Genomic DNA, 14,223 nt, shown 5'->3' on the forward strand with positions numbered 1-14,223 from the left:
TGCTGGGGTTTTTTTTGTGCCAACGCTAGTGCAACACTTTCACGTCAAGATTTCAATGTATTTAGTGTTGCAATCGACGGTATCAAAATGAAACCATGTAGCAGTTCAAGAAGACAGCCGGTATCTGGAACAGTAGGTGGCGGTAATGCCCCGTTAGATGGCCAACCGCCGGACGATCCAAAAAGAAGAAGACGCTAAACGGAGCAAACTCGAGGTAAACGCCCTCTCTCTCCTCTCCCGTTCCCTAATTCCTTGCGCATGCGTACACCCGGGCGAGCGAACCTAATGGAAACGATACCCACTGGTTTTAAACGCACTTAGGGTGAAATTTGCTCGTATATTTACACAACTATTACTCAACAATATGTGATTACCCGTGGTCACTGTGCTATTGTTTGTAGCAGAGTCCATGTCGGGTTCATCTTTTATTTCGAAATCTATTCGGAAGTGCTCGTTGTTTGGGTAAAGCTCAACGCCGCTTCGCTGGACTCATCCATTTTCCTGGGAAAAAAAAATCATTTTCCATTTGACTCTTTGCTACCCCCGACCGTCTTCAAATGACGTTCGAGACAATTCGGGGAGTTTGCTGAGCTGCCAGGATCGAAAAAGGTACATATTTTTCGAGCTTTGTCAAATGCAAATGGCAGCGATCAGCCGCAGCTTCTCGCGCGACGCCTTGTGGCTTTCTGTGCTACAAACGTGCGCGCGCGCGCGTGTGCGTGCGTTCACCTGCTCCTGCGTTGTTTATAATGCGTTCATAAGGAACAAAAACCTTTTGAGCACATTAGTTTCAATGCTACTCGGATTGAGTTTAGCGGGGCCCAGGTCTCGCGAGAGGTTTCGTGTCAAATATGACGTCACCGGTTTAAACACCACCCTCCCTCTCTCTCTCTCTCTCTCTCTCTCTCTCTCTCTCTCTCTCTCCGTAGTCATGCTGTCCCTTCCCCCGCCGGGAGTGACGCCTCCTCCACCCCCATCAGCTGACAAGAATGTCTACGGAGCCCCGCAAGCGCGTAAGTGTGTGAGCTAAAATGAGAAGGTTTTCAATCCGCTTGGCAGAAACAGTCAGACACGCTTGAACAGTCTCCAAACAGCTTTTGCCCATAGAAACACACATTGCTCTGATTGATTCGACAAGAGTACGTGAAATGAACACACTCGTGCACTGACTGCATCCATTTGTAGAAGATTTCTGCCCAACAGTCTTAGAGGGCATGCGGGACGGGACCCGTGACTGAATGCAAAAAGCACACGTTGCGACCTACGTAGATTGAATGAAAATTGCGTGGGCTCTTACAGTCGCTCCTCGGGGTCGTCAGCGGCGGCAACCCGGCCCTCGGCCCAGCTGTCCTTGCGCGGCGCTTTTGCCCCGCCTCCTGGCCACCCACAGGATGGAAGTGCGGCGTCTCCTGCGAGGGGCGCTGGCATCGTTGGCCCGGCGAGTGGACGCTTTGGAGCGAACGGCTGGCGGCGGAAGGAAGAGCCCCGAGAGACGCGCCGTGCCGCGAGTTGACTGTCGCAGAGGTAACGCTCCCAGAGGGCGACGCAATCGAGCGGGTCGGGATGGTGCGATAGCGGCGCCCGCCAGTGTACGTACAGGCGTCGCCCGCCGCATTGCCGTGGTTGTGTTGGGAATCCATGCTTTGGCGTTTGCGCCTTTTCTTCTTCCCCTTCTCTTTAGGGCCGGCCACATTCCCCGGGCCGCCGTCCTCTTCCGTCGCCCCCGAGAGCTCGCCGCTTTGTCCCAGGGAGGGCGAGAGACGACCGGAGGGGAGAGGCATCAAGAGGAGGAGCAACCACAGAGCGGGAGAGGGGCACCGGCGCCGCGGGAGGTTCGTAGGCCGGTTGGCCGTCCGCCTGACGGGAGACGGAGCTCCTGACCGGGCCACCCTCACGCTTCTCAACTTGGAGCCCGGAAGTCCGGAGCAAGGCGGCCAATCGCTCAAGGGTGTCAGCCTGGTTTTGTGCCGCAACGGTTACAGGTGGGAATGGGAGCCAATTGGCTGAAATGAAAGGCTGAAAGCGACGCTCGGGTCCTCGCAGCTTCTGTCCTTTTGACTTGCTGCGATCCGCCAGCGGCCGATGGCCGGGCTGGCCCGCCTCTTCCGGCCCGCTGCCGCCGCCGCCCCCTATGTCGCCCTGCTCGGCCGCCTCCCTGCTACGTCTGTCTGCGGCGGCCCTGGCGGCGCTCGGGGGTGGGACCCAATGGAATCTCTGGCGGCCCTTGAGCGACTGGACGGCCCCACCCAGTCTCGCCGTCGATCACTGGTTGGTTGGTTGGTTGCACGGTGGATTGATTGATCGGTGGATTGATGGGTTGTGGTCGCCGCCTTCACGAGCGCCTTTCTTATTTTTTGGTTGGCAGTTACATCCGAGAGGCTGACCTCAGGTCAGTACAAATATCTTCACTTGCAACCTTTGGTCTCATCACGCCATGTGACGTGACCGCAGGGCGCCAGGAGCAGACAGAGGAGCCAATTCCCAGAAGCGCCTCCTCGCCCCGCCTCTTCCTCCTTGCGCCGAGGCGGTCGCGTCGCTCCCGGTCGCCCAGTCGCCAAGTGGCTGCAAGCAGGTGCGCCAGTCGGCATCTGTCCGGCCCATAATGTTCAGCTGCTCAACACTTTGGGATTGTTTGCTAGTGTTTTGTTCATTTCATTTTGTTGGGCTTGTCCTACCACTAATGGCAACAGTCACTTTGCCGAGTGTTTGAAAGCAAAAGAGCAGCGCAGGTTGACGTCTGCGTCTCTCGTCAGAAAGCCGGACGCGTCTCGCGGATCCGGATCCGCCGAGCGGCGCCGCGAGAGATCCCGCTCACGCCCATGGGCCTGCCCAAGGTCAAAAGGTGAGCGAGAAGGTCGCCGCCGGGGAAGGGGCAGGCCTCACGCTGGCCTTTTGTCTGCCTTTGAGGTTGAATAAGAAGGAGTTCAGCGTGGAGGAGATTTACACCAACAAAAACTACAAATGTCCCGGCAACAACAGGTACGTAAAACGGCAAGGGAGGGAGGACCACCGTTCCCCCGCTGCCACCTTCTCTGCTCTGCAGGACTCTGGAGACCATCTTTGAGGAGCCTCGGGAGAAGGACGGAGCTTTGCTCCTCATTGGCCAGCAGAGGCGGCGCAGGCTCCTCCTCTTCCCGGACTTCACTCAACCCAGGAAGAGGAAACGAGCTCAAGGTAGCGCAATCGGCCGCAACAAGCCGCAACTTGCCGCATCCATTTTGTTTGCAGGTGTTGGACTTCCTGTCGCGGTGCCCAGAAAACGCGTCGTACGGCGACAGTACCGCGCGGGGCGCAGCGTCGACGACCAGTCGGACCTGGATGTGATGCTGGTGCAGAGACTAAGCGCGCTGGAAGACTTCCTGACTGCTCAGGGTTTGGATGTGTGAGCGCACTTTCCGTGTAATAGTTGTGTTTTTTGGAGTGAATAAAGTCAAGTGCTCAAGTGGTCTCAAACTCGCTAACTTGCGTCTCTCAGGAATTTCCATCAGATTGAAGAAAAGGTCGGGAACCCCGCAAACCAAGAAATGGACCGGTCGCCAGTCGATGTCAGTTTTGGGCACGTTTTGACAAAGAATGGACTGGACCAGTCGCGAGTCAATACAAAACTGCGGTCGACCGCTGCTATTTGTGGAGGCGGGTGGCGATTTAAAGGGGGGGGGGGGGGTTCCCGAATCAACGGGGGCAGGGGAAAATGCGGTGTGACGAATCCGCGCGTCCCAAATCGCCAATATGCGGTTGGTTGACTGTGCTTCACTTAGTTGGCGCTGTTCTTCATTTGCAAAGCAGGGGGTGGTGTTGCGCTAAATAGCACCCAAATAACCGTCGTGGAAGAAATCGAGCAAGCCAATAGAAAGGCAAACTGTCGTGACGTAACTCGACCTCCGCTTTCTAGAAAGAAAACTCTTGTGTTTTGAAATCAATCAAATCCTTCCCCTCCCGGAGTCCCCAGATGACCGCGCGCGTGAGTTTCTGATGGCCGCTAGCCAGCGACGCGTTTAAAATCCACTGCATTCTGATGCTAGCCGAACAAACCAGGAGCCGAAACTCCCTCCGAACAACGTCGCGTAATTTGTTTGAGTCGTTAAAAGCATCTCTACAAAAAAAAGGAACATTGGCTGCCTTCAGCTCAACATAACGTGGCGTATGCAAGGTAGACCGCATGGTGACCGATGGCGGCCGCCCGGCCCGGCCCGGCCCGGCCCTGTTTAGGGCATTTTTCGAGGAATGTTGTGAAAGTCATCGTTTCGGCGACTTAAAGGAAGAGTTTTGCACAATTTCCTCTATTCTTTTCAAATATTGTGGCAAATAAATGATTGACATGGCCAAACGGAAGCCACATCTGAAAGCGATGCCAATCATTCCGATTGCCTGCCTGGCAGTTGTCTTTGCGTTGGGGAGGGAACATCTGCGTGACCAAGTGTGCGTGCTCTAGGTGTGCGTCTTGTACTTTGCTGAGAGCGCAGAGCTCAGCGGCCTGCGTGAGGAGACCTTACAAGTGGACACGCCAATCAGCAGTCGGGACCTTTGGACTCGCTTGCTAGGACAACACCCCAGGTTGGAGCCGAGCCCAGCTGAGCAGAATGGGGGCCTCGTGTGTCTGATGTGCCTGCCTGCGTGCGTGCGTGCGTGCGTACAGGTTGCGGGCCTTGCAGGGGCACGTGGTGTTGGCCGTGCGCCATCAGTACGTCGCCGTCGACGACCGGGAGCCGCTGACGCTGCGAGACGGAGACGAGATCGCCGTGGTGCCGCCGCTGAGCGGGGGATGAGCAGCCCATCGCCGCCCATCGTGAGCTTCTTCCCTTCGTTGCGCAATAAGAATTGCAACATGCTGCTAACATGGCGTTAGGACACTCGTTGTCGCAACGATGCCGACAATGAACACGGACACCATCGTATGAGCCTCTGAGCGCCGCCTCCCTTCCCCTCCTCACAGACAACAATGCTATCTGACAAACGTTTGCTGCCACAATCATAGTCCATAAGCTAACCGTGGTAACAGTGGCACCCACTCTCATCCGCCATCTTCCCTGGCAGGCGGCGGCAGCAGAGGAAGCGCGGGACATCTTCCAGCTGAGCCGCCATCGGCTGTCCGTCGACGACGTGGTGGCGGCCGTCGCCAGCGCCTCCTGCGGCGCCATTTCTCTCTTCATCGGTACGGGTGCCATCGCTTGCTCTGTGCCGAGGCCCCGGATAAGATGCGGCGTCCCTCGTCGCAGGTACCACGCGCCAGGACCGGTCGGACGGCGGCAAGGTGATCGGTCTGGAGTACGAGGCGTACGAGGCCATGGTCCGGTCGGAGCTGGCCGAGCTGTGCCGGCGCCTGCGGGCGCGTTGGCCCGACCTCGTGCACATCTGCGTGCACCACCGCCTCGGGTCGCACCAACGCCGTAACCGCGGGCCGCCGTGAACGCTCCGCTCTTAACCCGGCGCTCCGCTCCGCTCTGCTCTGCTCCGCTCCGCTCCGCTCCGCTCCTTCCTTCCTCCCTCAGGTGGGTGGCTGTGGGAGAGGCCAGCGTGGTGGCGGCCGTCTCGTCTCCGCACCGCCGCCAAGGCCAGCAGGCCCTCGCTAACCTGCTGGACGGCCTGAAGGCCAACGTGCCCGTGTGGAAGAAGGTCAGGATGGCTCCGCTCGTCGGCGGGCCGACTCGACCCGTCCGGTCACCCGGGCTCACCTCTCGACCGCTCCGCAGGAAGTGTACGAGGATCGCGGGAGCAGCTGGAAGGAAAACGCCGAGTGTGCCTGGGCCAGTTGCCACGGCGGCCACGCCGCTTCTCCACCCATTGATCAATAAAGAAGGCAAACTTGTCATTCTGGCGGCCAATCACTTGTTTGTCCACATAAGTTTGTTGCCATACAGATTGTGACATTGCCCTGTGACCATGTGCAGCTGTTTGTCAAATCACATGTAGTCGTGAGCGGAGCCAAACGAGAAAAGAGAAATCACGCGTCGGAGGAGTGAAAAAGGCGAGCCCTTTTCGTCGTCGTCGTCCCCCCCCAAGCCTCCATTTTGTTTTGTTTTCTTTCTTTTTTTTCTTGTTTCCGGAGGGCGAAGGTGGCAGCGTGACGTCACGAGACGTGACGCTCGCTCAGCCGGCTGGCGGATTGACGCTGACCGGAAGAGCTCATCAACTCCGCCGCCGCCCCCTCCCCTCCCACCCAGGTCAGCTGATCAACTGCGGGTCTGCTGACTGTCAAGCGGCTTCGGCTGGGCTCGGCCGCGGTGGGACTGAGAGCGGTCCCCGGCGGACGGAGTCGGCGTGTGTCTTCCTTCTCGGATCTCCGGACTGGCCGCTTGGCGTCGAGCGGATTTCAAGACTGGATCTGTCTGCCGAATCTTTGACCTCAGTCTCCAGCTGCGCTCGCTCGGCGCACCTTTGCCCGGGGCGGGACCCCACTCCTCGTTTCCCTCCTCCTGCTCCCGGCGGCGGCCGGCTGGCCCGGCCGTCCATCCACACGCCCGTCCGGCGTGGCGTGCCTCCCTCCCCGCCTTCCGCGCATCACCATGGGTCTGGCGGAGGTCGCCATGCAGGGCCTTGCCGTGTTCGGCTTGCTGCTGTTCGTCGTGCTGTGGCTCATGCACTTCATGTCCATCATTTACGTGTGAGTTCGCCACGCTCTACCTTCGCTTCGTCGCTTACCTTAGCCTAGCCTAGCCGAGCTAACGTTAGCCTACTCTATGTTAGCTTAGCCGAGCCCAGCCCAGCCCACCGCAGGCCGGCCGGCCGGCACCGCTAGCTAACTTTAATCCCGCCGGTCTGGCTGAAAGTGCTCCGACCTTGTGTTTTCATTTTGTATATGGGATAAAACGGACATTAAAAAAAAGGGTCATTATGTTAGGGGGTGGGCGCAGGGTAGCTAGCCGGTCGGTTAGCGCCGGCCGGCCGGCCGACGGACATTATTTTCTCATCCTCTCTCTCTCTCAAGTGAATATTTTGGACATCGGCGTTGCTGAAGCCGACCTTAATGCTTTGCTTACTTTCTATAAAGCGTTAAGTACTACTCTAAGGTAGGGTAGCCCGACCGAACCGCCTTAAGACGGGAAGCCACATTGAATCGCCAAACGACAGGTACATTTGTGAAATAGTAAACATCGTGTAGCCATTTTGTGTGGTGCGAGGGAGACAAATAACTTTTGGCTGAGTCAGCCAGTCATCGCTCGCTCGCTCGCTCGGTCCCAAAACAACAAAACTGTGGCTTTTCACATGATCTTTTTGCAAATTCTTTTAGTCGTGGCGAAAACAATCGGCAGACCGATGGCTAAGTAGACAGGCTTTTGCCAAACGACCTCTGACCCCGTCCGTCTGTTGTCAGGCGCCTGCGTCTGCACAAGAAGAGGCCGGAGGTTCAGCCGCCGGCAGGCGTGTCCCTGCTCAAGCCGCTCAAGGGCGTGGACGCTAACCTCATCTCCAACCTGGAAACTTTCTTCACCATGGACTACCCCAAGGTAGCTGACCCCCAACCTCTGGAACCGTGTGCGTACGCGTGTGTTGTAATCGTGCGCGTGCGTGCGTGCGTGCGTGCAGTACGAGGTGCTGATGTGCATTCAGGACCAGGACGACCCTGCCGTGGACGTATGCAAGAAGCTGCTGGGCAAATATCCCAACGTGGACGCTCGCCTCTTTATCGGTAACCACTTGCGACGCCCTCACATTGAAACGCTCTCTCGCCTGTCTGCGGCCCTTCCGGGCCCTCGGTACTGAGCAATTTGAGGCCATTTAACTGGGCCAACTAAATCTCCATTTTGGCCCAAATGTGGACCTGACCCAGCGCCTGTCTCTGGCAGGGGGCAAGAAAGTGGGCATCAACCCCAAAATCAACAACCTGATGCCAGGCTACGAGGGCGCCAAGTACGGCCTGGTGTGGATCTGCGACAGCGGCATCCGAGGTCGTCCTGCGCCACCTTGACCCTGTCTGAGCAGCGGCCCCGTGCTAACGCCAATGCTAACTGTGTGTGACTGCAGTCAAAGCAGACACCCTGACCGATCTGACCAATCAGATGACCGAGAAGGTGGGCCTGGTGCACGGCCTGCCGTACGTCGCCGACCGCCAGGGCTTCGCCGCCACGCTGGAGCAGGTGAGGCTCGCTAGCGGGACGCCCAGTTAGCTTGAGAAAGCGCATCAACACCGCAGCGTGCTAACTCCCGCCCGTGAGGCTGACTAGCGGAGCGGCCCGAGCTCGCCTAACGAGAGGCAAACGGGTCTGCAGGTCTACTTCGGGACGTCGCACCCTCGCTCGTACATTTCGGCGAACGTGATGGGCATCAAGTGCGTGACGGGCATGTCGTGTCTGATGCGCAAGGACGTCCTGGACCAGGCCGGTGGCCTGGTGGCTTTTGCGCAGTACATCGCTGAAGATTACTTCATGGCCAAGGCCATCGCCGACAGGTACGCGTGCACGCTCGGGCTCGTTTTCACGCACTACCACACTGACTGGCTTTCTGTCGCACACACAAACGCCCCCGCTCACTCACACTCTTATACACACACGCACACACACACACACACACACACTCTCCAAACGAGAAAGTACGCAGCCGGCATCTCCAACAACGCCGTTGAGCGTTTTGCATTGGAATCGGGTGCGTGTCCTCTACACAAGTTAACGCGACGCTCGCGGGCGGGCCCCCCGGCCCGATTGGTCTTGCGCAGAGGCTGGAAGTTCTCCATGGCGACGCAGGTGGCCTTGCAGAATTCGGGCTCCTACTCCATCGGCCAGTTCCAGTCACGCTTGATCAGGTGAACGCCGTGAGCATCATGACCACGCGGAGGCGCTCTAACTTCCTCCCTTGGTCCGTGGCAGGTGGACCAAGCTGCGCATCAACATGCTTCCGGGCACCGTGCTGGAACCCGTCTCCGAGTGCTTCCTGGCCAGCCTCATTATCGGCTGGGCCGCCCATCACCTTTTCAGGTTTTGTCTGCCGCACCGAGCCAGCGCTCTGTCGCACTCCGCCCGTCATTCTTTGCGCCAAACGTTGTTTATGTCCGCTCGTGTAGATGGGACATGATGGTGTTCTTCATGTGTCATTGTCTGGCGTGGTTCATCGCCGACTACGTCCAACTCACCGGAGTTCAGGTGCGTACCCGATGAGTCCGCCTCGCCCAAGCTATTTGTCATTCGTCGTGTTTTGACGGGCGGGCAGGGCGGGCCGCCGAGCTTCTCCAAGCTGGACTTTGCCGTGGCGTGGTTCATCCGCGAGTCCATGGCGGTGCAGATCTTCCTGTCGGCGCTTTGGGATCCCACCATCAGCTGGCGGACCGGCCGGTACCGGCTCCGATGCGGCGGCACGGCCGAGGAGATCCTGGACGTGTAGCTGCTGTCGCGGAGAGCCCTGCGTGTTTTTTTTTTTGTTGTTGTTGTTGTTGTTTTTTGGAGACTATTTATGTTCCTTTTGGTGCTAATGTTAGCAAAGAAGCAGTGGCACAAGAGTGCGGCCCTGCCCGCCCGCCCGGCCGGCCGCGGTACTCCCCGCTTTCTGTGGAAACGCTCAACAACGTGAAGGTGACGTGAGAAGACGCCACCCAAGCGGTCAGATCAGGAGGCGGCGCTGTCAGCCGTCTTTTTGTATTTGTCTTTTCTTTGTAACTAAACTATTCCGACGGCGTTCCGCTCGTGTGAGGAGCGCCGCACGCAGTGTTATGTGTCGTATCATTTCATGTCGACTAACTCGCGTGTACGTGTGTCAGTGTAGAGCAGAGTGGGCCCCCCAGAGCGAAGCCAAGTGGCCGGGGGTTCAAATACGCTAGCCGCTGCGGCTGGAGAGAGAGAGAGAGAGAGAGATTAGTCGCGCATCCAGCCAGCCAGCGCACAGATGGAAAAGCGATTGGAGCACAAGATGACGGACAATTGATTTCCAATCGGGCTGTCCAAACGACTGCTCCGGCCGGGACCGTTGGCAGGCAACCTGCCTGCCATCCATTGTGCGGTGTCAACTGAAAGCGCTTATCATGCAGTTTCTCCAATTATCTTGAGATGCGTCATGACTTCTTGATCGAGTCCAGCCTTTGGAATAAACGAAGGCCCGTGAATTTTCAAGTGGCACTTTCATCCTTCCATTTTGACGTACGTGGAACAGGTCGAGGGAAGTGCTCGTCGAGCAGAGGCACCGGGGTTGGGTTCGGCCCCATGACATGTTTCTTGAATGTGCCAGGCTGTCGTCCAATGAGACGTTTTGCATCTCAGCTTGTCGACCAATCACACTGCACAATTGAATTGTCACGCCAACAATAAAGTTTTTTTCTCATTGCTTGTGCACGTGACATTTGCCAACATGATTGTGCGACCCACCACACAGAATGGCCGCAGCCCAGCGCAAAGTGCGTCTTTTCCCTTTGTTTGATTCTCTTTCGGATATGCCTTCGTCAACGTGTGAGACGTCTCAACGAATCCTGGGGATCTTTGGCAGGAGACCGGAAATGGAGCCCGCTGGCCGGCAGCGAGGGAGGGACGGACTTCCGGTTGCCTTCACTGGGTGAAAGGTGGACGAAAAGTTGCGTGTCCTTTTCTCTCCTGAGGATTTTGTTCACTGTCGGCCCGCGGTTGTTGTTTTTCGGAGTGACCATGCTTCCAAACGGCGGGTGAGTTCGCAGACGCCCTCTTTGACGACTTCACGTGCGATTCAAAAAGACAAATCGCCCTCAAAAGTGTCAAACAACGATGACTCCAATGATTGTTGTGCTTTTACTAAACATTAGCATCGAGTGTCCGAGTCATTTAGGCTTAGCGTAGGCTAGCACAGGACTTTTTAATTACTGCCCCTACCCCCAAATCTCAACGACTATAAATGGAATCTAATTAACATGGTAAATGAGGTGGCGCGCCCCGCCGCCAACTTTTGAGAAGCGCTGGCTGGCTGGCTGGCTGGCTCGCTCGCTCGCATGACTTTAGCAATAGCTTTGGCCTCATTGGCACAGCTGCGCTTTGTCACCGGTGATTGACGTCCGTCCAAGCCTGGATTGATCGCCAAGGCACATCATGTAGGGACGGGATTGAATGAAAAAGCCAGATCGTCGCCACACTGTAGGTTTGCATGAGCCAAGCAAATCAGGAGAACTTTTCCCCTCTTTTCTTGAAATATGTACGTTCAAGTCGAAATTTCGCTCTGCTGCTATTTGCTCGGCTTTGCTTCTGACTGCGGGCGGCTCTTTTCTGAGAGCCCTCAAGCGGATGCACCAAAGGCCTGTGGCTTGCTTAGTATGCCCCAAAAAAGGATTTGGCGTGGCACTCCCTTCCTCACTGGCGAGTGATTGCCCCGTGTCTCGTTTCTGCGCAGGAAGTTGGCGGGCCGCACGCTGTTCATCACGGGCGCCAGCCGCGGCATCGGCAAGGCCATCGCCCTGAAGGCCGCCAGAGATGGCGCCAACGTGGTCATCGCCGCCAAGACGGCGCAGGCTCACCCCAAGCTGCCCGGGACCATCTATAGCGCCGCGCAGGAGGGTGCGTTGGCGCGAACGTGCGCCGGGCCGGGCCGGGCCGGGCCGGGCCAGGCCAGGCCAGGCCAGGCCAGGCCAGGCCCCAACCTGACCTTTTGGACCTTTTGCTCTGCAGTGGAGAACTTGGGCGGGAAAGCGCTGCCGTGCGTGGTGGACATCCGAGACGAGCGACAAGTTGAAGACGCCGTTCGGAAAGCCGTCGACAAGTTTGGAGGTCGGGAAGGCTTTGAAGTCTAAAAGGGGCCGCGAATCCCCAACCGGGAACCAGGCCGACATTGCGAATGAGCGCAGAGGCGGTGCCGGGCCAGCGGCTGTTCGTCCGTCCGTCCGTCCGCTCCGTGGTTCTGATATGTTGACCCAAGCGATGAATCGAATAGAGACGAGCGAGCGCAAATCTGCAAAAGCATCCATTTGAAGCCGTCCGTTCTTGGGAAGATTATCTGGCCACAAAAATGAGAGCCATTTCAAATTACCCAACAATACGAAGACGCAAACGTGCGCGAAGCGACTCGCTGCGCAGTCGACGGTGATTCATTTATTTTTTTGCTACAAAAAGGGAGGGATCGCTAACGCGGTGTGCCGGCTTTGTCATCTCTGTCGCCAGGCATCGACATCTTGGTGAATAACGCCAGCGCCATCAGCCTGACGGGAACCTTGTCAACGCCCATGAAGAAAGTGGACCTGATGCTAGGAATCAACCTGAGAGGAACATACATGACGTACGTACCAAGCCACACGCGGCAGCCAGCCAGCCAGCCAGCCAGCCAGCCAGCCAGCCAGCCTCTTTCCTTGCCGTCACTTTTCAGTTCATTAGGAGTCTGCCACTGTCACCCCGCTGTCCCGTTGTGAATTTTGCCCCCTGTAACTGACCAATTTTGGGGTGCCAGGTCCAAGATGGTCATTCCGCACCTGCTCAAGAGTTCGTCTGCACACATCCTCAACTTGTCGCCGCCTCTCAACCTCAACCCCGTCTGGTTCAAGAACCACACAGGTGAGCAAGGCCACCCACAGTTTGTTGGATCCCGAGCAACTGATGTGCCGGTGACCGCGGACGCACTGAAAGTCGCGTGGCCGCGCCAATGACCGGAGGTACGGCTGGCACGCGGAACCTTAGCGACAGACCCGACGAGCGGCCGGGGTCGGTCGGGGCGATGATGACTTGACATTGTCCTCGTGTCGCACTCAGCGTACACCATGGCCAAGTACGGCATGTCCATGTGCGTCCTGGGGATGGCGGAAGAGTTCAGAGGTCAAATCGCCGTCAACGCCCTTTGGCCGAGAACCGGTGAGCGAGACGCGCTAACCTCGGCTAACGCGCCGGGCGCTCTCGGGCTAACGGGAGCCGTGGCTTTGTGGCCGCAGCCATCCAGACGGCGGCCATGGACATGCTGGGCGGCGAAGGCGTGGCCAAGCAATGTCGTACTGCGGACATCATGGCGGACGCCGCCTACGCCGTCCTGACGCGGCCCAAAACCTTTACCGGTCACTTCCTGGTGGATGAGGACGTTCTGCGGGACGAAGGCATTCGAGACATGGATCAGTACGCCGTCCAGCCAGGTCGCTTGTTCGCTTCCTTGCACGCAAACTGCCCTGCCCTGCCCTGCCCTGCCCTGCCCTGCTTGCTGCAGTTTCACGCTGCCTTCTGATTGGTCCGCAGGTCACCCCCTCCTGCCCGACTTCTTCCTAGACGAGACCCCCGAGGCGCTGGCCCAGCAAATGGAGCAACACGGTAATGGTGGTCGCGCTTGCCCGCTTGCTGAATTTGGATGATTGGCAGCTGACAGAGTGTTTGCTTCGTCGCTAGGGGCGACACCCGCCTTCAAGCCGTCGTCGGCCACGTCTTCTCCCGGCGGCCCCGTAGAAAGCACGTTTGAGGTGATCCGAGGCGTCCTCAACGAGGATCTGGTTAAGTCCACCAAGGCGCTCTACCGGTTTGACCTTTCAGGTGATTTCAATGTTGGACGCTGGAGCCCGCCCACACAAAAAGGGGACGTCTGTCTCACCTGCCCCCCCCCCCCTCCCTCTGGCAGGAGAACACGCAGGGGTTTGGTTCCTGGACTTGAAGAGCGGGGCGGGCAGCGCAGGGCCGGGCCAGCCGCACGCAGAGCCCGACGTGGTCATGACCATGGACTCGGCCGACTTTAGCAAAATGTTTGCGGGTGAGCGTTTCCACGGCAACCTTTGTGCACGCAAACCTGCCCTCCGTAATTTGAACGGATGTCAGTGCAAGGGCAGCGCCGCCGTTTATTTGTTTGAAATCAATGACCGTTGTTCCCACTCGAGCACGGAGAATCTCCAAGTTAAAGTTGTTTCCGCATTTGCTTATGGCCACCCGAGTTTGTCGTTTGGTCAACTGACACGTGGCGACAACGGCAGCCCGGTGCTTTGCCCGTGTCTCGGCGCTGGCTGGTCACGGTTGGTCCAGAGTGGAAACAGCTTAAGCTATTCTCACGAAACCTGTTTGCGTGCTAACGGTGTTGCGGAGCTAAAGGGCATAAATAGTAGGTGACGTGTCTCGTCGCATGACCACCTTTCTGTTGTGTTTTTGTGGACACCATTTTGTACTGCATTCTTGTGGTGGCTTGAGCCGTTCCCATCCACGCTAACATATTCTCTCCCGCCTACGCGCAGGCAAGCTGAAGCCGACGATGGCGTTCATGACGGGGAAGCTCCGCATTGCCGGCGACATGACGCTCGCCGTCAAGCTGGAGAAGATGATGGGCCGCATGTCCAAGCTGTGATGTCATCAGGTAACGATGATATCCTCACGTAAATAAAAGTCAAAACGAGGA

The 14,223-nt window shown here is 57.6% G+C and overlaps 5 protein-coding genes across 12 annotated transcripts; all 5 read left to right on the forward strand.

Moving 5' to 3' along the window:
* Nucleotides 1–51: 51 nt before the first annotated feature.
* On the forward strand, nucleotides 52–3,589 carry LOC147048601 (uncharacterized). 5 transcript variants are annotated; one of them, XM_085925763.1, is made up of 11 exons: nucleotides 52–609; nucleotides 930–1,013; nucleotides 1,300–1,524; nucleotides 1,682–1,982; nucleotides 2,044–2,268; nucleotides 2,366–2,389; nucleotides 2,452–2,572; nucleotides 2,754–2,842; nucleotides 2,908–2,979; nucleotides 3,044–3,174; nucleotides 3,229–3,589. In XM_085925763.1, the coding sequence occupies exons 2-11, from the start codon at nucleotides 932–934 to the stop codon at nucleotides 3,384–3,386; spliced, it is 1,428 nt and encodes a 475-aa protein (XP_085781889.1). In that variant the 5' UTR covers nucleotides 52–609; nucleotides 930–931; the 3' UTR covers nucleotides 3,387–3,589. The 5 variants fall into 5 exon arrangements, with proteins under 5 accessions (XP_085781889.1, XP_085781885.1, XP_085781886.1 ...); XM_085925759.1 differs by having other exon boundaries at nucleotides 2,077–2,268; nucleotides 3,229–3,586; XM_085925760.1 differs by lacking the exon at nucleotides 2,044–2,268 and having other exon boundaries at nucleotides 3,229–3,584.
* A 238-nt stretch (nucleotides 3,590–3,827) lies between these two features.
* On the forward strand, nucleotides 3,828–4,784 carry mocs2 (molybdenum cofactor synthesis 2). The gene is made up of 3 exons (XM_085925782.1): nucleotides 3,828–3,961; nucleotides 4,433–4,554; nucleotides 4,637–4,784. Exons 1-3 carry the CDS (start codon nucleotides 3,950–3,952, stop codon nucleotides 4,764–4,766), a joined length of 264 nt encoding a protein of 87 aa, XP_085781908.1. The 5' UTR covers nucleotides 3,828–3,949; the 3' UTR covers nucleotides 4,767–4,784.
* Nucleotides 4,647–5,972, forward strand: LOC147048603 (molybdopterin synthase catalytic subunit). The gene is made up of 5 exons (XM_085925781.1): nucleotides 4,647–4,786; nucleotides 5,035–5,152; nucleotides 5,217–5,373; nucleotides 5,490–5,613; nucleotides 5,691–5,972. Exons 1-5 carry the CDS (start codon nucleotides 4,763–4,765, stop codon nucleotides 5,790–5,792), a joined length of 525 nt encoding a protein of 174 aa, XP_085781907.1. The 5' UTR covers nucleotides 4,647–4,762; the 3' UTR covers nucleotides 5,793–5,972.
* Nucleotides 5,973–6,185: 213 nt separating this feature from the next.
* ugcg (UDP-glucose ceramide glucosyltransferase) lies at nucleotides 6,186–10,245 on the forward strand. Of its 4 annotated transcripts, none has more exons than XM_085925767.1 (10): nucleotides 6,186–6,601; nucleotides 7,313–7,445; nucleotides 7,525–7,627; nucleotides 7,785–7,886; nucleotides 7,963–8,075; nucleotides 8,208–8,386; nucleotides 8,651–8,737; nucleotides 8,802–8,909; nucleotides 8,996–9,074; nucleotides 9,142–10,245. In XM_085925767.1, exons 1-10 carry the CDS (start codon nucleotides 6,504–6,506, stop codon nucleotides 9,310–9,312), a joined length of 1,173 nt encoding a protein of 390 aa, XP_085781893.1. In that variant the 5' UTR covers nucleotides 6,186–6,503; the 3' UTR covers nucleotides 9,313–10,245. The 4 variants fall into 4 exon arrangements, with proteins under 4 accessions (XP_085781893.1, XP_085781894.1, XP_085781892.1 ...); XM_085925768.1 differs by lacking the exon at nucleotides 6,186–6,601 and adding an exon at nucleotides 6,675–7,007 and having other exon boundaries at nucleotides 9,691–10,245; XM_085925766.1 differs by lacking the exon at nucleotides 6,186–6,601 and adding an exon at nucleotides 6,682–7,007.
* A 179-nt stretch (nucleotides 10,246–10,424) lies between these two features.
* On the forward strand, nucleotides 10,425–14,221 carry hsdl2 (hydroxysteroid dehydrogenase like 2). The gene is made up of 11 exons (XM_085925770.1): nucleotides 10,425–10,576; nucleotides 11,272–11,435; nucleotides 11,547–11,645; nucleotides 12,036–12,150; nucleotides 12,319–12,422; nucleotides 12,618–12,716; nucleotides 12,794–12,988; nucleotides 13,089–13,160; nucleotides 13,236–13,376; nucleotides 13,462–13,590; nucleotides 14,063–14,221. The coding sequence occupies exons 1-11, from the start codon at nucleotides 10,560–10,562 to the stop codon at nucleotides 14,170–14,172; spliced, it is 1,245 nt and encodes a 414-aa protein (XP_085781896.1). The 5' UTR covers nucleotides 10,425–10,559; the 3' UTR covers nucleotides 14,173–14,221.
* The last annotated feature ends 2 nt before the right edge of the window (nucleotides 14,222–14,223 follow it).

This window comes from Syngnathus leptorhynchus, chromosome 12, assembly GCF_054491065.1.
Source record: "Syngnathus leptorhynchus isolate UIUO chromosome 12, UIUO_Slep, whole genome shotgun sequence".
In the NCBI taxonomy this organism is placed as follows: domain Eukaryota; kingdom Metazoa; phylum Chordata; class Actinopteri; order Syngnathiformes; family Syngnathidae; genus Syngnathus; species Syngnathus leptorhynchus.

Coding starts and splice junctions, on each gene's coding strand:
- LOC147048601 (XM_085925763.1), top strand. CDS start 932: ATGCTGTCCCTTCCCCCGCCGGGAGTGACGCCTCCTCCACCCCCATCA. Junction 2,980..3,043: donor AAATGTCCCGGCAACAACAG/GTACGTAAAACG, acceptor TCTGCTCTGCAG/GACTCTGGAGACCATCTTTG. Junction 3,175..3,228: donor GAAGAGGAAACGAGCTCAAG/GTAGCGCAATCG, acceptor TTTTGTTTGCAG/GTGTTGGACTTCCTGTCGCG.
- hsdl2 (XM_085925770.1), top strand. Junction 12,717..12,793: donor CGCCCTTTGGCCGAGAACCG/GTGAGCGAGACG, acceptor TTGTGGCCGCAG/CCATCCAGACGGCGGCCATG. Junction 12,989..13,088: donor TCAGTACGCCGTCCAGCCAG/GTCGCTTGTTCG, acceptor ATTGGTCCGCAG/GTCACCCCCTCCTGCCCGAC.
- LOC147048603 (XM_085925781.1), top strand. CDS start 4,763: ATGAGCAGCCCATCGCCGCCCATC. Junction 5,153..5,216: donor CGCCATTTCTCTCTTCATCG/GTACGGGTGCCA, acceptor CCCTCGTCGCAG/GTACCACGCGCCAGGACCGG. Junction 5,374..5,489: donor TGCGTGCACCACCGCCTCGG/GTCGCACCAACG, acceptor TTCCTCCCTCAG/GTGGGTGGCTGTGGGAGAGG.
- mocs2 (XM_085925782.1), top strand. Junction 4,555..4,636: donor TTGCTAGGACAACACCCCAG/GTTGGAGCCGAG, acceptor GCGTGCGTACAG/GTTGCGGGCCTTGCAGGGGC.
- ugcg (XM_085925766.1), top strand. CDS start 6,832: ATGTTAGGGGGTGGGCGCAGGGTAGCTAGCCGGTCGGTTAGCGCCGGC. Junction 7,008..7,312: donor GCGTTAAGTACTACTCTAAG/GTAGGGTAGCCC, acceptor GTCTGTTGTCAG/GCGCCTGCGTCTGCACAAGA. Junction 9,075..9,141: donor TCCAACTCACCGGAGTTCAG/GTGCGTACCCGA, acceptor ACGGGCGGGCAG/GGCGGGCCGCCGAGCTTCTC.